The sequence below is a fragment of the Lithobates pipiens genome, unplaced genomic scaffold (assembly GCF_037356315.1).
Source record: "Lithobates pipiens isolate NorthernLeopardFrog02 unplaced genomic scaffold, aLitPip1_a1.2 Scaffold_8, whole genome shotgun sequence".
In the NCBI taxonomy this organism is placed as follows: domain Eukaryota; kingdom Metazoa; phylum Chordata; class Amphibia; order Anura; family Ranidae; genus Lithobates; species Lithobates pipiens.
In genome coordinates this window covers 283,385,616-283,406,164 of record NW_027507903.1, presented here as the reverse complement: position 1 = coordinate 283,406,164, position 20,549 = coordinate 283,385,616, and the positions used below count along the sequence as shown (strand labels likewise).

Genomic DNA, 20,549 nt, shown 5'->3' with positions numbered 1-20,549 from the left:
ATACTTCAACCATTCAAAAGGAATGCCTATTGATAAGCATGAAAGAATACAGAATGTAGATGTTTGGAATCATGCGTCCGGGTTTCAGACTGTCTGAGACCCGGACACATTATTTAAACTGGACTATGGCCTCCCAGCAGGGCTGCTGGCTGCAGTTGTCTAAGTTGAGAGTGTCTGTAATGCCGCGTACACGCGATCAAACAATCCGACGGAAAAGTCCGGCGACAATCCCCCTGTGTGTGGGCTCCGGCAGACTTTTTTTACCCAAAAGTCCGGCGGACTTAGAAAGTAGTTTTGCATCAAAATTTGTCCGCCAGACTCCCAGAGGATGCTGGGACTGTGACATCATACTGGGCGGGGACATCATCCAGTGATGTCCCTATATAAGTCGCCGCGTGCCATGTCCCCGTCATTGTGAGCAGAGAGAGAGACGAGGCAACATCTGAAGAGAAGAAGAGAAGAAGCCGGGCCACCGCCTGTAAAAGAGCTAGAAGAAGGCGCGGTAGCCCGGCAAGAAGAACCGAAGAGGGGGACAAGACCCCCGAAGTCGGAAGAAGAGGGCGGCGGCGAAGAAGAAAGCCGTGCTCCTCCGCTAGCAAAAGAGCTAGCAGAAGATAGCGGAGGAGTCCGGCGAGAAGACCCCCGAAGACGGACAGAAGACCCCCGGAGCTGTGCAATAAACTATTTTAACCCTTGTGTGTTGTGTTTTTTTTTACTTTTATTTACAGGTGAATGGGTAGGGGTACATTGTACCCCATACTCATTCACATAGGGTGGGGGGCCAGTATCCAGGGGCCCCCTTATTAAAGGGGGCTCCCAGATTCCGATAAGCCCCCCGCCCGCAGACCCCGACAACCAACGGCCAGGGTTGTCGGGAAGAGGCCCTTGTCCTCATCAACATGGGGACAAGGTGTTTTGGGGTGGGCTCAGGAGGGGGGGCGCTCGCTCGTCCCCACCTTTCCTGGCCGGCCGGGTACCGTGCTTGGACAAGGGTCTGATGTGGACCTGGGGGGGACCCCCTCGCCGATTTTTTTCAGTGTTGGGGTTCCCCTTTAAGTCCATACCAGGTGACGGGGCCAGCGACGCCTCCTTCGCTGGCCCTTGCTACCTGGAGACGCGCTCAAAATGAGCGGACTTTGCTCCGCGTGTGTGGGCGAGTCCATTCATTTCAAAAGTATGGCGGATAGTCTGGTGGGCTTAGTACGCCGTATTAGTCCGCTGAAAAAGTGGCTCGTTCGGAAAGTCCGGCGGGAAGTCCGCCCAGACTAAGTCCGCCGAATAGTCCGCTACGTGTGTATGCGGCATTAGCGTTACTGCAATGCTGCTATGAGAACATTTTAAAAGGGTAAAACAGCATATGCATTATAATTTTTCCCTACGCGCCATCATTACATGAGACTTGCTCAGGCTTTATTGAGCCATTTACAGGGTGACATGTAGCTTCCTAAAGTAGAATAAAGAAATTAAAACACAAAAGTAGGACACAGTGAAGGAATGTATACATAATACTGTGGAAACTGTATTTAAGATCTTTAATTTATTATTTACAGCATTAGTGCTGATTATACCCTATGTGTGTAATGATGTGTATATTAGGGATGGCGGGATTTGCCTGAGTGAATCCTATTTGAAATTTGGCAAACTTTATTTTAGAGGCAAATCCCATTGAAATTTATTGGGGGGGGGGGGGGGCAAACTCTGTTATTAAAGTGGTTCTAAAAGCTCAAGGGTTTTCACCTTCATGTATGACTGTTGAGGCGCAATGGGCCTGGTACAAATTAAATGTAACATAAAACCTTCACCCTTGCCCTTAACCCCATTAAATAAACACACTTATAACCATTAGGTTGGAAAGGGCTAGGCCACAGCTTTATTGAAATCCAACATATAACATGTGAACACTTTTAAACCGATGCCAGCCACAGTTGTACTGTGAGCACCCAATTCCAAAAGGGGGCCTGTCCTTACCAAAAGTGCTGGACAGGCCGCCTACTTCTGATTTTCCATCAAGGGCATAGCCCATTACAGCCACTTTTATGCTGGCAAAGTCAAGAAACCACCACCCGCCTGTAAGTTGCTAACTGATGGGCACCCCACCACAGCCAGCGCCTGTTCCACACCACGCTGAAGGCCAAGGTTAAAGATATCCAAATCGATATCATTAAGGTGAACGCCATCCGATCTCAGTAGATCATCATTAGCACCCTCCAAATCCTTGTGTCAGATCACAAACCCCCTGATCTGCCGAACAAACTTTTCGACCTAGTCACTTACCTTTTGACGGAAGAGTTCCAGCCAGGGGCCCATTATCTCCCGTGCCCATAGCAAGCGAGGCACGATTTCAGACCAGATGAGAACCAAGTTAGTATACCCTGCATAACACTGGGCGATGTCTCACTTGATAGCGGAGGTTAAGTCCACGGAACGTGTATAACCCACGTCAATCCCTCCAGCATGAAGAATAAAGATGATGGGTCCGGAAACATGAGCATGAAGGTGCAAACATTCCGGAAGAACCTGAGGCCAGTGTGTCCCATGGTGCCCAAGCCAGCAGATCCTGGTGAGATCATGGGTGAAACCAAAATTCTTCCCGTAGCTCCGAACTTCCAATCAACGAGCGGCCCAGTAGATGAAGGAATCTCCAACTATCCAGATTAGAGCTGGGTAACAACCTGAAAATTAAAACAAGAGGTGTGGGCAGACGTACAAAGAAAAACAAGACAATTCCCACCTACCCAGGCGCTGGAGTTCCGTATCTGAGAAACCCATATCAGAAGCAGCAGTGGCAGCACCGATGCGAAATAAGTGGGTTGCAAAATCAGGTGAAGGGAGGCCCAGTTTCTCAAGACAGCAATGGAAAACCCGCAAAAACTGGATCCTGCTCAGGGAGCTGGAGGAGACCCGGTCCGCAGCAAACACTGGCAGGGGGAAGCTCACCGGTTGGAACCCCGGGGGTGGCGGACAGATGCTCTGGGCCTCCTAGGAGGGGAAGAGCTGACACCCAGCTCAGCAGTGGCTTCGGGGGATCAAGCAGGCATGCAAGTGGCCCTAGAAGGACTGGGGCTTAAACGGGATGGCCTCCGGGCCCTGGGAGATGGGGAGCCAGCAGCAGAGTCCACAGGAGGTGGGGGGGGAAGCCACCTCAGGGGAGAGGAGGGCAAACAGCCAGTCTGCCTGACCTTGCAGAGCCAGTTCGTGGACCCTGGCCAGCAGGAGCTCATGTCCATGGTAGAGGGACAGGGTCATCAGTTCTTCCCAGCTCTTCCAGCCACGTTCCTCGAAAGACCCAGAATTCCCTTGGGGCAAAACTTTCCTGAGCTCAGGCCCAGCCCATCCCCCATAACAACCAATCCTTGGTAACCACTCAGCCACTTTGTCCTGCACCTGGCCATGCCCCCATCAGTCAAGTCTCTCTTTCCCGGGGGGGGGGGGGGGGGGGGGGGGTGGGTGGCTCAAGAGGCCTTCATTCTATGCATGAAGATAAAAACCCTCCCAGATAGCAAGGGGGAAACTTGCCACAAATTTGTGGCAGTGTTGAATTTTAAGTCTGTTAAATTGCTGCACATTTTCATTGGCAAGTTGTACACTTGCCGAGCATTTGAAGCACAAGTCTTAGCTGAATCTTATCCAATTTGTAGCAAATTTGCGTGGCAGGTCTCTGGCAAGAGCAAAGTTGCAATCGTGAGTCTACAGCAAGAGATAAGCAAGTCTACAGCATGAAAATTCAGCCACAGTGACCCCTGTGGTGGGATGACTATTGCACAACATAAGTGAACCAGAACTTGCAGTAGATTTGCAGAACGTTTGCAAAGAAAGTTGATCTGGAGTCATACAATGTTGACTTGCTGTAATCGTGCAACAAACTTGTGAAGCCTGGCAAGTCTAGTAATAGCTTAGCAAGTCATTTTCAAACTTGCAGCATAATTGCTTGTTATCTGGGCTCCTCTGTGCAGTGGCCCCCCAGCCCCCCCACCCAATACTTACCTGTGCCCAATGTTCCCGCTGTGCAGTACACGAGAGCCTCGGCTCTCCAAGGACTCTCCCTACTCATTGGCTAAGACAACGGCAGGCGCCATTGGCTTCCGCTACTATCAACAGCAGTGAGCCAATGAGGGGAGAGACATGGCTCTATGCGTGAATGGACACGCAGAGCCGTGGCTCAGGAAAGAGCCTGCATAGGTGCCCCCAGTGCAAGGGAGGGGCCAAGATCACCAACGAGGGACCAGAGAAGCGAAGGATCCGGGCTGCTGTGTCCAAAACCATTTTACAGAGCAGGTAAATATAACATAATAAATATTATAATGCAAACAGATGTTTAATAAATTTAATAAATTATTCTATGTGAATGAGAACATGTAACAAATATAAAGTAGTTGTTATCCTAGTTTGGTAGTGAAAATGTAAACACACTTTAAAGTTGTATGTTGTGCTATGGAATAGGCTCAGTGATGGCTTATGACATAAAAAGTAAGACCCCAGTAAAAGATGAAACAAAATCAGAGTTTCATACTAGAGGCTTTTTTGCTAAAATAGGTCACATCAGGTATCTTTTGGTGTCTGTTTTTAGGCAGGTCTTTTTTTTATTTTTTATTAAACATTAACAAAAAAAGAAGAAAAAGTACAGGTTCACTTTACGCTAGAAAGGACAGGCTATGGTTAGATTTAAGCTAGACAGCAAAGTCAAATATTACCCTAAAGCCTCATACACACGATTGGATTTTCCACCGGGAATGTGTGTTGACAGACTGTCGGCCTAAAATCCAATCTTTTTTAAGCTCCAACAGACAATTGTTGTCTGATTTTTCGAGGACAAATGTTGGATGACAGGCTTATAGATTTTACGATCGTGTGTACACAAGTTCGTCAGACAAAAGTCCAAAGTACAAACACGCATGCTTGGAATCAATGCTCACCAAACATAACATTAGCAGAAGGTGCCCAAAGGGTGGTGCTAAAGAGCTGAAAAACTACGTAGTATGTCAGTACATTCGTGTTTGTTGGCCGACAATTGTGTGCCGTTTGTATGCAAGACAAGTTCTTGGCCTACACCCTCTGGACAAAAGTCAGATGATTTGTCTGCGGAAAATCCGATCGCGTGTACAAGGCTTTAGAGTGTTAGTTCAGCTTTTCAGAAAAAAGAAAAAAGGCGAACACTATCAACTCCCCCCCCCCCTTCTCGGTCCCCGCTTTACTTACCTCCTCTGGGTGATGCGATGTCAGTGCCCATGCAGTCAGTTTAGAGGTACGGGGATTTAAAATTCCTGCTTTTCTCCCTCTTTATTCTCTAGGGGATTCTGAGATGGATCAAAGCACTTCTGATTGATCAACACTGACAACAAGCTTGGGAAGATGGGTTTCTGGGGGCAATATCAAAAGGGAATTGCTGTTTCAGGCAGGCAGATAGAGAGACATGAAATAAAATTTTGTAGTTTTGATTTATCCATATTAAGTATAAGGAAGTGAAAGGAGAAATGACAGAAAAAGAGTTATGAACTCAAAACATTAGGGAAGTGAAATCAGAAGCTGAGCTATTGGAGGACCATCTGCATAGGAAGGATATGAATGTATGTCAGTGCATATAAAGAATACAGTGCATCTGATCTGACCTACTAAGGGTGACACTAATAACAGAAGTTGTATTAATCTAAAATATTCAATTCGATTTTACAATTAGAAAACTCAAAATATATGTTTTTCCCCTAATATTTTCTGTACCTTGCTGGATGGTATCTAGTTTGGGAGGCACAAATTAGTGTGGTTTTGAGAAGCTAAGATGTCATTGAAAGTGCAGCCAAAAGTTTAGATTGAGCTATGTGACTTTTTTCGGATTGTGAGTTATGCAAAATCTTCTGATCTTTTCAACTGCATTGTACTACTGAGTTTTGCATATAGGGAAATCTGTTGGTAAAGCCATTTGCGTGTGTGTGTCTGATTGTGTGTGTATATATATATATATATATATATATATATATATATATATATATATATATATATATATATATATATATATATTATAGTATCTATCTATCTATAGAGAGTGAGATACACACACACGCACACAATCACAATTTATTTCTTAATGTATTATGTTCATGACTAAATAGTTGGTATATCAGAAAGAAGAGTACAATACTCATTTATGCTGTAATCTACACTAAGGTAAGGCATTAATTGATAAGAGATACCATTATTTAAACATTGATGAAAACCTGGCATTCAACAATAAACTAATACTGTAGATTTGTTAACTCTGTGATTGTAAGATTCTGTGTTAAGGAGAGGAGGGGGGAGGCAGTGCCACGGTGGAGCGCAAGTGGGCAACAGAGATTAAATCATTACAATACATGGGAAACAAATAGGCAAATACAAGGAAAATAGCTCAGTAAGCCAAATGCTTCCCACCCCAAGATCTGTTTTACCAAACCTATCTGCACAAAATCCAAATCCTATACCCACAGAATCTGATGGAAAAAAAAAAAAAGACGGTCTTTGTAATGAGAACTATTTGGTTGCCTCTATGTGCATAGAGAGTTACTGAATATACATTGGAAAGGGTTATTTACATTAGACATCAATATCTAAAACCTGGAAAGAGTCTGTGATAACCATTTAATTTATTTTATTTATATTTCTTGTTAAACACTGATACTAATCACTTTTAATTTGAGGGCCAGGGACAGAAACTTTAAATAGCAATTATAATATTATTTTCTAAATGTATTTTTTGATTCTTCTGTTGTCTAGTGATACAGGCACATGTATTCCTGAGAGTGGACTTTTTGGATTTATGATTAGTGTGACTGCTATGTTAGGTAAGTCTTGAACACTTTTCTGGTTATAAAAGAAGTAAAGTTACCAATTGCACATATTTCTTATGTTGATCTGTATGCCCAGTTTTTTTTTTTCTATTTCTGTTATTTTGGCTATTTTTTAATATCTAGTTTATTTTTTGCTTGGCAGTTTTGTGCTGGTTTGCGTGCTGTCGCAGCTTTCCCACATGGTACCCTGTTTCTTTGCTGCATGACGCAAGTCATTTTGCCTGTTTGCCTCTGCCATGCTTCTCTGCTTTCTGTTTGTTCTTCTCTATTTGCCCTCTGTTGTTTTTCATTAGCATTCAGCTGTTCAAATTTCTTCTGTCTCTCGATAGTCTCTAAACCCATGTTTTCATTGCTTTTTATTCATTTCTTCTGTTGTACTTGTACAGTACTTTGGTTCTCTTCTGGGTTTTTTTTTCTGCCCTCAATTAAAGTGGTTGTAAAGGTTGCAGATTTTTTACCTTAATGCAGTCTCTGCATTAACATAAAAAAACCTTCTATTGTCAATACGGCTATGGGCACAGGAGTGCCTAGGTGCCCTCACCTAGCAGGAAGTGCACTGTTACTCATACCTCCCAAATTTTTGAGATGGAAATGAAGGACACCTATCAACAAAAGCATGCAGGCACAGGACACACACCCTGCCACACCCCCTTAAAGGAGAATTGTACAAAAAAAAAGCAAGATTGGTTAAACCCATAAGTGCTTTTTTACCACTAATATTCCTTAATATTGGCTTTTGGAATTTACAAATGCAGCAGTTTAGAAATCAGATGAAAGGTTTAGTGCTGGAAAACACTTTTTGATGGATAAAAAGTGCATTGTTAAAACATCTATATCGTTTAGAACAAAATGAGGGACAAATGAGGAGGAATGAGGGACTGAGGGACATTGCTCCAAAACAGGGACAGTCCCTCGAAATCAGGGACAGTTGGGAGCTATGCTGTTACTTTTCAGGAGGAATTCAAGACAAAAAGGTGAATCTTTTTTTATGCCACTACTTAGGTATAATTAACATTTTAAACGTTTCCTACAAGATAGCAAGTCTTCACTTTTCGAGTTCAGGTACACTAAAAGTCTTTTGTACATCTACATGCACTAAATTCAACCAGGAAACCAATGAAGGCAATACTTCAAGACCACAAAATTCATGTGTTCAAGTGCCAGTCCCTTCACTATTACCATCTAGTCTGGCATATCTGCAAGACATGTCCATGTCTAAGCCCTTGTACACACGGTCCGAGAATCCGTCGGAATGTGTCCTATCGGACCGTGTCGTCGGATAATCCGACTGTGTGTGGTATGCATCGGACTGATTCCGTCTGACCCAATTTTCCAACATGTTGGAAATATTTCCCGACCAACTGGGTCGATCGGACATACTCCGATCATGTGTAGAGAATTTTGATCGGACCAAGTGCCATGTATGCTCAGATCAAATTCCTACATCAAAGCTATTGGCTACTAGCCTGAATATAGTCCCATCGTAACGAAATTACGTCATCACGTTCTGAAAGATCTGATTTTTCGCCAACTTTGTCCGACCGTGTGTATGCAACAGCTTCGGACAAGATCCGATGGACAAAATCCGACGGGCAAAATCCGACGGATTTGGTTGTGGAAATCTCCGACCGTGTGTACAGGGGCTAAGAGCTATTTGATTTGATCAATGTCTGTCTTGTGATGCTATGTTTTAGATCTTGTATTATGTACTTATGTGGTTTCATTTTCCCAGCCTTAGGATTTTTCAGATCTCCCCATCATTTATAAGCAGTACCCCTGGCCATTACTACATATACTGTAACGTCATGACTGCTGGTGCTAATAAAAAAGTAATTCAAGTAAAAAGTAAAAGTAAAAAGACATACTAATGAAACAACAGTTGTTATGCTTTCATAGCTGGCAAATACTGATTTGATGAATTTAGAGCACATATGAACTCCTAATTATTTATCATAATCATTTTGCTAGCCTGAAAAGAGTTCCACAAAAGTATAATTTGTCCATCAGTGTACAGTACAGCCTGTAGACTATCAGCAGACAAAAAATGTACTAGGAATGCAGCTTCTTCATCTTTTAATCCTTACTTGCATTCCAGTATAAGTTGGCACACTGACCATTGCCCCAGGTTTCCTGCTTCAGGAGGGCTCCTTTCTCTTCCAGCAACCTATGGAACCACTGTTGCATGCAGGGAGTTGTGTCTCCCTACACTGTGCACATCAATAGAAACACACAGCGCCATAGTATAGGATGGCTTCCCCTCTCCAAACTAACAGTCTGACTCCAGACTGCACTGTCCACTGTTAAAGCTTTGCTGGTGTAAGAATTTTAACAAATGGTTTATTGGGGAATGTTTGTGCTCAGTGTGTTAAGCTAAGAAACTTTGAGGGTTTAATACTACTGTAGCGGTTCCCCGTAGGGGCTGCTGAGTGATGTGGCCCACCTGTCACCCTGCCCAGCCTGGCATTCACTTCCAGGCACTCTAATGCCCCATACACACGGTCAGAAATTCTGACGGAAAAAGTCAGCTCGGATTATGTTGTTGGAAAATCCGATCGTGTGTGGGCTCTATCGGACTTTTTCCTTTCGGAATTTCCGACAGAAAAAGTTAGAGAGCTGGATCTAAAATTTTCCGACAACAAAATGTGATCAGAATTTTTCCAATCGTGTGTAGAGAATTCTCAGCTCAGAAAAAATTTGGAGACGAAAGCTATTGGCTACTGGCCTTTGCGTAGTCCCGTCGTACGTTTTGTACATCACCTCGTTCGATTTTCCGACAACTTTGTGCGACCGTGTGTATGCAAGACAAATCAGATGGATTTTGTGGTTGGAATGTCCGATCCTGTGTATGGGGCATAAGACAATGAAAAGTTCATCAGCTTTGTTTTTTGTATTTTATTGAGGGATTAGAACTTGTATGGGGTTAACATACCTCCCAACATTTTGAGATGGGAATGAAGGACACCTACCAGCAAACGTATGTAGGCATGGACACACTCCCTGTCACACCCCGTTTAAGGAGAATTAACCCAAAAAAAAGTTCATTAAATCCACAAGGGCTTTTTTTTACCACTACTATTCCTTTATACTGGCTTTTAAAATTTACAAATGCAGCTATTTAGAATTTGGATGAAAGGTTTAGCACTGGGAAACACTTTTTGAAAGATAAAAAGTGCATTTTATATACAACTATATAGATCAGACCAAAATGAGGGACAAGTGAGGGGGAAAGAGGGACATTGCTCAAAATCAGGAACAGTCCCTCCAAATCAGGGACAGTTGGGGGCTACGTGTTAAGGAAGTTATGAGATGCCCAGAAAAACATTATTGAATGGCACGGGACAATTTAGACACTCTCCTCCCGCACAATACTTGCTGCGGACTATCTTTCCTTCTCCCTCCAGCACAGTTCTTCAGGCGCAGATAGCACATGGTTAGACCTGGCACTGGTTTCAGCCAGGCCTTAGCAGAGTGCCTTATTATAGGCAGGGACCACTGGCCCCTAAGGTGTAGCAAAGAAAGTTCTGGTGATAGCTGCCCTCTTTGGTGGACTACTGATTCCAGTCAGCCCTTTGCAGACCCTGACAGCCCTCCTGGCTGCAGCGGCCCATCTTTACTGCCAGTAAAATCGAAGTCTCTCCTACCGGCTCTACATCCGTCTCAGACTGCACACTTCAAGTCCGCTATGGCATGCCTATCCCAGTCTGCTCCGGCATGCCTCTCCTAGCTTTCCCAACTCTGCCCGTCACTCACCAACACCTGGTAGATCCCTCCTGGAGACTTGCCTGGCAATATTCTCCCGCTCTTGTTCAGGACACCCGTTGGGTTGTATGAGGTTCCTGTTCAGCTCTGATCCCCTGGCCCACGGTCACCACACTCCCAGAGTAGGGGGCTTCCTCTAAGGCCCCGACAGCCTAATACTCCATCTCCAGTTCTCCCACCTGAACAACTCCTCCCCAGCTGGGCTGAATCTCAGTATTTAAAGGGTAAGTTCACCTTTACAAAAAACTCTGTAAGGTCAACTTACGCAGGCCCCCTCCTCCCCCGGTCCCGCTGACCTGGACCGCCACAGTCTCTTGTTCTACATCCATTCCAGGTGCCTGGGGCTTAGAAATCCTCTGAGCTGAATGTTCAAGACCTCCCTCGTAAGGGGGGCATTTTGGAGCATTCTAACTGGTCAGCACCGTCACATGGGTGGTGCCGACCTATCAGCTATGCAGAAGATGGGAGAATGGAGAGAGGATTTCTAAGCCCCAGGCTCCTGATGAGGATATACCTGGGGTTAACAACTGGAGATTACGGCGGTCCAGTTCAGCAGGAGCAGGTTGGGTGGGGGGGCGAGGAGGGGGACCTGTGTAAGATTTTTCTGTAAAGGTGAACTTACACTTTAAGGTGACCTGCCCCCTGTCAATCCAAGTTGGGGATTGGTCAGGGCTCCTTTGAACACCCCAGACAGTTCCACCCTTCTTCCCCACCTTCTTTCCTGATGCCTCTAGAAGCAGAAGGAGGTAACTGAGAGATGATGCTATCTGTGAGTCACCAGCCTACTCTAGGCCACTCCCAGCTCACAGATCAAAACAAACAAACCTAGCTTTTGGCTAGGCCTGCCTAAATGTACCTGCTCTACAAAAAAACTCACTCTAGCACCTACACTAGGTAGAGGGTTCTACACTACATTTTAATTAATTCATTAATGGAGGCAGGCATAAGCAGGTGCCCATGGGGCCCCAATATAGGTGCCCCTAATCTTCTGGTAGTTGTTCCTCATAAACTGGAAGTAATTATTGTTGAGAGCTAGATCAAGAAGCTCAACAATAAATTCATCAATAGTGTCATGATGATCTCAGTACCATGGCTCCCATACACAGCGCGTTAGAGCGAGATGCCTTTTTGGTGGTCTGAATTCCCCTTGGAGGGGCCATATCATTCATTCCATCCCCATTTTTGCAAGAAATACCTTCAGCGACATGGCTACCAAGGTTGAACTATAGACCATATTGGCCAACTGTCTCACCCTTTCGGGAGTGACCCCACCCGAAAGGGTGAGACGGTGTTATTGAACCATGAGCAGCGATGACTTATTATCATAGCCCTTAGTTGGGTGAGTTGACCTCAGTGTTTTTTTTAAGTAATTTGATGAGAGCGCTTACCTTACAACTTTTATCCCATTTCCCCTGGGGTTGATGACAGGGTGTAACATGACACATAGTGGCATGGGTGCCTATAGGGATCCGGGCCAGGAGATCTTGTACCAAATGCAGAGCTGAAGACTGCAGCAGGAAAGCTGACAGGTGCAGGATCTCAGGTGTGTGGTCAGGTGGGCAGAAGTTGGCAACAACTGGGCGGCAGAGGTACAGAATCATAAACCAAGAGTGGAGTCAGAGCCAGGCCAAGGTCAGTATCAGATAAGCAGAGAAGGCCTCGGAACAGCAGACAGGAGGCAAGGTCAGGTCACAAACCAGAGTCAGCAACAGAGTTTCAGCAACAGACAAGTCAAACAGGCCGGGTCAGAACTAAGACGTAAATACAGGATGAGGTCACAGGCAGAAGGGGCTAACAACCACTCCGCAATGATCCTAAGTTATGTGGTGCTATGCCACATCAATACTTTGGCCTGGGCACTCCCCCCCCCCCCCCTTCCTGCCCAGGCCAAATTTCAGCTTCCAGCACTATTGTGCTGTTGCACGGTCATGCAACACTGTACCCATATGACATTTTTATAATTTTTTTTAGATGGATAGAGCTTTCTTTTGGTGGTATTTAATCATCACTGGGTTTTTTATTTTTTGCTAAACAAACAAAAAAATACCAAAAATTTGAAGGAAAAAAACTCTTAATTTCTGTTATACAATTTTGCAAATAAGTAATTTTTTACTTCACAGATGCTGCACTGATGGACACTGTTGAGGCTGCACGCTGCACTGATGGGCACTGATGAGGCTGCACTGATAAGGCGACACTAATGAGCACTGATATGCGACACTGACATGCCGCGTACACACGATCGGAATTCCGGCCAGAAAAAGACAGATGAGAGCTTTTCATTGGAAAATGCGACCGTGTGTATGCTCCATCGGAATTTAGTTGTCCGAATTTCCGCCAGCCAAAAATTGATAGCATGTTCTCAATTTTCCTGACGGAAAAACTTTCTATCAGTAATTCCGATCGTGTGTATGCAATTCCGACACGGCAAAAATCACGCATGTTCAGATTTAACCACTTCCCACCCGGCCAATGTATATATACGGCCGGGTGGGAGCCGCCTGCTCCTGATAGGACGTTCGGGAACGTCATTCAGGAGCAGCGGGATCGCGCGCGCGCGCGGCCGCGCATCGGCGCGATCCCGATGTGCTCGTGTCACCCGGACACGGCACATCTCAGATCGGCAGGAGGGCTCTGTGATTGGCCCTCCTGATCACATGACGGCCGTGTCCAATCACGGCCGTCATGTGATGTAAACAAACAGCCGGTTGCTAGGCAATCGGCTCTCCTCTCCTCACACGGAAGTCACCGCTGAGAAGAGGAGAGCAGAACGCTGCAGCCGGCTGATGATCAGTGAGTATGGGCTGCTTTTCACAGCTTTTTACTCACTGATCATCAGTGTAGTGTAAACACACAACACACCACACAGTGAAAACACAGTCCCCACATATGTCCCCAAAACACACATGTCCCCAAAACATACATGTCCCCAAATAATAAAAACACATGTCCCTAATAATAAAAACATGTCCCCCACATATGTCCCACTAAAATCACATGTCCCAATGATTATCTGCACACATATGTACGTGATCACCTGCACACATATGTACATGATCATTTGCGTACATATGTCCGTGATCACACAAACCAATTATTATACACTTAACGGAATTTTTTTTACCAAAAACATGTAGCAGAATACATTTTGGCTTAAATTTATGACAAAATTTGATTTTATTGGATTTCTTTTCAAATAGAAAAAAGAAAATATTGTTTTTTTCCCAAATTTCCGCTTTTTTTGCGCTTATATCGCAAAAAAAAAAAAACGGAGTCGTGAATAAATAACACCAAAATAAAGCTCTATTTGTGCGAACAAAATGATAACAATTTCATTTGGGTACAGTGTAGCATGACCGCGCAATTGTCACTGAAAGCGCTAGAGCGCTGAAAGCTGAAAATTGGGCTGGGAAGGAAGGGGGTGAAAGTGCCCTGTATTGAAGTGGTTAACTACGAGACAGAAGCTACTGGCTATTGAACTTCCTTTTTCTAGTCACGTCGTATGTGTTGTACGTCACCGCGTTATAAATGATCGGAATTTGATGTGACCGTGTGTAAGCAAGACAGCTTGAGCCGAATTCCATCGGAATTCCGTTGGGAAAACCATCAGAGCTTTTTCCGACGAGAATTCTGATCGTGTGTACGTGGCATAAGACAGCACTGATATGCTGCACTGATTGACACTGATACATACCTCCCCAACCGTTTCTGATTCGCTGGGAACATCCCAGGATTTGATCCATGTCCCGGCGAATCAGGGCTGAGTCCCTCGACGCCCGTGGCTTGTGCGGGGTGTCTTGGGTCCCGCACGCTGCAAGTAGTTTGCATGGCAGCCGGCATCTCTCCCCGCCGGTTGCCTCTGACACACATACACACTCAGTGCAGAGTGCACTGAACCCAACCCCTCCTCCTCCTCCTGCTGTGAAGTTTGGCTGTACACAGAGGAGGAAGCGGAAAGCAGGCACACCACTCTGCTGGAACAGCGCTGAGTGTCCAAGGGGTTCAAGGTTCTTGGACACGGGTGTCTTTCAAGTGCAAACAGCTTTCTGAGCACTCTACACAACTGAGGATCCAATCAGTCCATCACAGAGTGTACCTCCACTCATCGCAGCCTTGCTAGAGACTATGGAACACCCGATACTCGGAGATCAATGAGCCTTAAAGTGGTTGTTAACCCAATTGCCCCAATTAATCAGGCACACCGTACATGGTTCCCTAAGCATGGCAGCATAATCTTCTTATTATTTTTTTGTGTAAATGCCTTTTATTAGCATTTTTAGCTCTGTCAATTGTCCTATTTCATTTCCATATCCAAACCGAGGGAGCTGAGTAGGAGGGACACCAATTCTTACATAGTTACATAGTTAGTCAGGTTGAAAAAAGACACAAGTCCATCCAGTTCAACCAAAAAAAAAAATATATATATATATATATATATATATATATATATATATATATAATAAATATCATACCAGCCCATGTACCCAATTCTATACCCACAGTTGATCCAGAGGAAGGCAAAACCCAGCAGAGCATGATCGAATTTGCTAAAGCAGGGGAAAAAATTCCTTCCTGATCCCCCGAGAGGCAATCGGATTTTCCCCGGATCAACTTTACCTATAAATTTTAGTACCCAGTTATATTCTGTACACTTAGGAAATAATCCAGACCTGTCTTAAAGCAATCCACTGAGCTGGCCATAACCACCTCTGCAGGGAGTCTATTCCACATTTTCACAGCTCTTACTGTGAAGAAACCTTTCCGTATTTGGAGATTAAATCTCTTCTCCTCTAGACGTAAAGAGTGCCCCCTTGTCCTCTTTGTTGACTGTAAAGTGAATAACTCGACACCAAGTTCCCTATATGGACCCCTTATATATTTGTACATGTTGATCAAATCCCCCCTTAATCTCCTCTTATCAAGAGTGAATAAATTCAGTTCCTCTAATCTTTTCTCATAGCTGAGTTCCTCCATGCCTCTTATCAGTTTGGTTGCCCTTCTCTGCACTTCCTCCAGTTCCCCAATATCCTTTTTGAGAACTGGTGCCCAAAACTGAACGGCATATTCCAGATGAGGTCTTACTAATGATTTGAACAGGGGCAAAATGATATCTCTCTCTCTGGAGTACATACCTCTCTTAATACAGGAAAGGACTTTGCTCGCTTTGGAAACCGCAGCTTGGCATTGCATGCTATTATTGAGCTTATGATCTACCAAAACCCCCAGATCCTTCTCCACTATGGATTCCCCCAGTTCTACTCCCCCTAGCGTGTATGATGCATGCATATTCTTAGCCCCCAAGGGCATAACTTTACATTTATCAACATTAAACCTCATCTGCCACATAGTCGCCCAATTAGACAGAGCATTGAGGTCGGCTTGTAAATTGGTGACATCCTGTAAGGACGTTATTCCACTGCATAGCTTGGTGTCATCTGCAAAGACGGAAATGTTACTTTTGATCCCAGACCCAATATCATTTATAAAGATATTAAAAAGCAAGGGTCCCAGCACTGAACCTTGGGGTACACCACTGATAACCTTAGACCATTCAGAGTAAGAATCATTAACCACTACTCTCTGAATTCTGTCTTTTAGCCAGTTTTCTATCCATCTACAAATTGATAATTCCAAACCTATAGACTTTACCTTACACATGAGCCGTGTGTGCGGAACTGTATCGAACGCTTTTGCAAAATCCAAATATATCACGTCCACCGCCACCCCTCTGTCCAAGGTTTTACTTACCACCTCATAAAAAGAAATCAGGTTTGTCTGACAACTTCTGTCTTTCATGAATCCATGCTGTCTGTTGCTCAAAATATATTTTTCCTGCAAGAACTCGTCTATGTGGTCTTTTATTAATCCCTCCAGTATCTTCCCAACTATAGAAGTTAAACTAACAGGTCTATAGTTACTTGGTAAAGACTTTGTTCCCTTTTTAAATATAGGCACCACATTGGCCCTGCGCCAATCCAGTGGTACTATTCCTGTCATTAATGAGTCCCTAAAAATTAGATACAATGGCTTTGAAATTACAGAGCTCAATTCTTTTAGGATCCGTGGGTGGATGCCATCAGGTCCAGGTGCTTTATCCACCTTTATTCTGTCCAAATATTTCTGGACCATATCACTTATGAGCCATTGTGGATTTGGGGCTGCGTCAGTACCACCCCCAATTCTTCTGATGTATGCAAGATACGTCAGAAGAGGAATCTCTTATCTTCCTCCCTTTGGCCTTCAATGCAGTGTGTAGAGAGGAGAGAGGAAAGGGGAGGGGAAGGAGAGGAGAGGAGATGGGCCAGGAGTGGCGTGGCTGGGGGTGTAGGAGTCATGGCTGGGGGTGTAGGAGTCATCCTTTCTCACTTCAGACTACATGTTCACAGGAAGAGGTAGGGGGAGGTGGGGGAGCTGAAAACAGGCAGAGATGAGAGGGGAGACCTGCGGATGACACAGACACACATTTAGACCACTGTATCTTGGCTCAGCAGCCATGATAATCGTGGTCTGTTCTCAGAGGGAAGACAGGAGCTGGCAGGATCAAACAGGTATTATAAGAGATACAGAGAAGTAAGGCAAAAAGCAAAAGCACCAAGCTGCAGCTTTCCCATTAAAGGGACAGGAGCAGCATATTTTGTTTTGAGGGGGGTTAACAAACGCTTTAATGCTGCACTTATGACCCACAAGTTGCCAACAGTCAGACACTGCCTTCCCAGTACCCCCAAGCCACTTTTCCTACACATCTGTCTCTCAGTATAAAAAGTATTGCTCTCTGGCAAGGTGACCCAACATAGACACTCACACTGGCAGAGGACTGCTCATGTGCGGTACACCCCAGTGTGCATACTTGACATTTGACACTTGTAACAACTTCCCCATATTACCTGCTTTAGCTGCTTTGTGTCCTGAAGTTCCCTTTAACCAGGCTCCAGCAGTGACTATAACCTAAAGAGAACACCCCAGTAGCTTGGGAAATGAGTCTCCATGTCTCTTGGGTCAAGGGGGCCACCAATGGAATGCTGTCTGTCTGAAAACAACAGTGCAGAACATATGGGGTAACCCAGAACACTCTTCTAACACCACCTTTATATGTAATTGTACTTGGATATTTACAGTATATTTATGTATGGATGGAAAGCCTACAGAGTTCACTTGGAGTGATTGGGGGTAGGGGAGAGAATATGTGATAGGGGGCACTTTAGGATTGGAAAGGACTTATGTAAGAAGGGGGTTGGATATGAAATTGATCCCCCTTCACCCCCCAGCACAAATCTTCTCTCCCCTCCCAAAGCACCCCCTAGCATATATTCTCTCTCCCTCAAATCAAAGAGATGCTGCTGCCACAAAGGGGACAGTCCCAGGCACCCCAAAAGAGATGCAGTGCAAGTGCCCAAACTAGTGCCCCCTGACAGGCAAGTTAGTGGAGCCAGGTGTGAGCTCCAGGACACAGGGCTGGTTTACACCATGAATTGCACAGGATGGTGCTGTGCATTCTGTGCAATTCACATGGGACCTGGGTGCAGTGCAATTTCAGCCCATTCATTTGAATATGCTGAAAGCACACTAGACCACACCAAAAGTAGTGCTTGCACTGCTTTAAAAAATGCACGGCAATTGGATTGCATGATATAACTTTACCATGTGAGCAAACACACTGCATGTGGAAGATGATTTGTGTTGGAAAAAGGGAAAACAATTTATGCTGGGAGGATAAGGATCTGTGCCAGAAGAGGGATGGGGGGGGGGGGGGGATTTGTGCTTGCGGTGTGAGAGAATTTTTGCTGGGGGAAGAAATTTGGGAGGATTTGTTGTGCTGGGAGTGGGGAATGGGGGGAAAAAGGATTTGTGTTGTGAGGGGACATGGGGATAAGTGCTAGGACAGGGAAGAAGGGGTAATTGTACTGGGACTGGGGATATGGGGAGGGTGGATGATGACTTGTGCTGAGAAAGGGGGAAAAAGATTTGTGTGGGATTTGTTCTGGGAGGAGAAAAGAATATTTACTGGGGGGGGGGGGGGTTAGTATGCAAATTAGTGCTGGTTTTGTTTTTTGGAGAGGAGGGAGTGCGATTTTTTTCTGAAAGGGTAAAGTGGGGGGGGAGTATTGCTTGTGGGGGGAATTTTGAACACTCCTGTCCCCTACACTGTGCATTACATGCCCCTGAGTCCTGCACATTTTTTTGTTTTGGACTCCTGACTCTTACTATGCATTACACTCCTGCCCGCTGTCCCCTTGATTAGCAGTAGTGAGAGCCCTAAGAGGGGTCAAGGTACAGGAACTGCCTTGTCTTCAACTGAACTTCTAAACGTGGAGATGTTAAGCTGCTGGGAATTCCTAGGTTGTTGTCCTCTGACTTACCTGTGTAGGCAGCTACTGAGCGCACTTACAGCACTGGATTCACAAGGCTGTAGGTAACACAGTCCCAAATGATAGAAGTGCATGGATGGACACAGAGGCACAAAGGAGAAACACAGGTGGGAGTGTTCAGGTGCTGGTGTCGAGAGGCTGACAGGAGCTCACAGGCAAACATGTGCTGAGGAACCGAAGACTGACAAGCATGCAGAGGGAGATGCAGTAGTAAAAGAAGACTGGATGTTGGCAGGAGTCCCAGAAGCAGGATACAGGCTAAAGAACCCAAAGATCATAGGAGTAGGCTTGGGATCACAGACACAAAGTGAGGCCTGGAATGGAAAAGACAGAAAAGAAAAAGTAGTGCAGGGCCGGGCATGACAGTGTGTTTAGGGGAGACAATGCATGGGTTAATATGAAGAGCTAAGAGGGGAGGGGACAGTGAGTAAAGTCCAAGGGAGAGTGGTACTATATAAGGAGGAGGCGGGACTGGTCTGAGGAACAGAAAGTTGTTGAGAAAGAAAGGAAGAGGCAGTTTTTCCCACCCGCCCTCCCTATATGTTGTCTGTGTTTGTTGGTTTATGTTTTTTCTTTCTTTCAGGAGTATGGCAGATGGTCATCATGGCAGCTGTGGATTGGCAGTGTTTTGTTGGTCTTTGACGGTGGCAGTAAACATATGTGATGGAAAGGGGTGGGGGGCTCATCGGTAGTATGTGCCCCTCCGGTGTATTCCAGAGAAAGGTTAGCTGGAATACTGTAATGGTTGCACTGCGGGAAGGGGGTTGTCTCCGAGCTGATTATCCGCTGGAGGCCTATCATGTGGAAAAAGGTCCCGCAGTGTATTGGTGGAATATGTGTTGGAGTTCGAGGTGCCGTCAAAGACCAACAGACTGGAGTCAATCAAGTTGTTACGGAGGTGATATTTTGGTATATATTTGATATTGGAGTTATTTATATGATGTGAATAATAAATAGGCTGCTATGGCCATTTATACTCCAAAATTAAGGTGTGGTCTCATCATTTTAGAAGGGTAAGAAATGGGGAAGTTGGAGTACAAGTGGTACAGCAGTAAGAGGCAGGTTGGGTACCTCTGAAGTACACTGGTCATGCATAGACCAGGGTTCACTTGGATTTCACAGCTGGGTGCAAGATAGAATACATTTGGAGCACAAGGCTGGAAGCAGATTGGGATAAATTGGGAACACAAAGCTGGAAGCAGGCTGGGATACACTGGAAACTCAAAACTGGAATTAGCTGAAATGAAACTGATGACACTGGGGAAAGCGTGGGATCACTGGAGGCACACAGGATACAGGCTGGATGTACAGGATGAGCCGAACACCCCCCTGTTTGGTTCGCACCAGAACCTGCGAACAGACCTAAACTTTGTGTGAACTTTAGAACCCTATTAAAGTCTATGGGACTCGGACGTTCAAAATCTAAAGTGCTAATTTTAAAGGCTAATATGCAAGTTACTGTCCTAAAAAGTGTTTGGGGACCTGGGTCCTGCCCCAGGGGACATGGATCACTGCAAAAAAAAGTTTTAAAAACAGTTTTTTTCAGGAGCAGTGATTTTAATAATGATTAAAGTGAAACAATAAAAGTGTAATATTCCTTTAAATT

General features: G+C 45.0%; 1 protein-coding gene across 2 annotated transcripts in view; it reads left to right on the top strand.

Moving 5' to 3' along the window:
• Positions 1 to 20,549, top strand: part of DRAM1 (DNA damage regulated autophagy modulator 1) — an 83,700-nt gene that overhangs the window by 28,829 nt on the left and 34,322 nt on the right. For both annotated transcript variants that reach the window (XM_077472207.1, XM_077472208.1), the window contains exon 2: positions 6,745 to 6,812. In XM_077472207.1, coding sequence (XP_077328333.1) covers positions 6,745 to 6,812 — 68 coding nt within the window. The remainder of the gene's footprint in view (positions 1 to 6,744; positions 6,813 to 20,549) is intronic.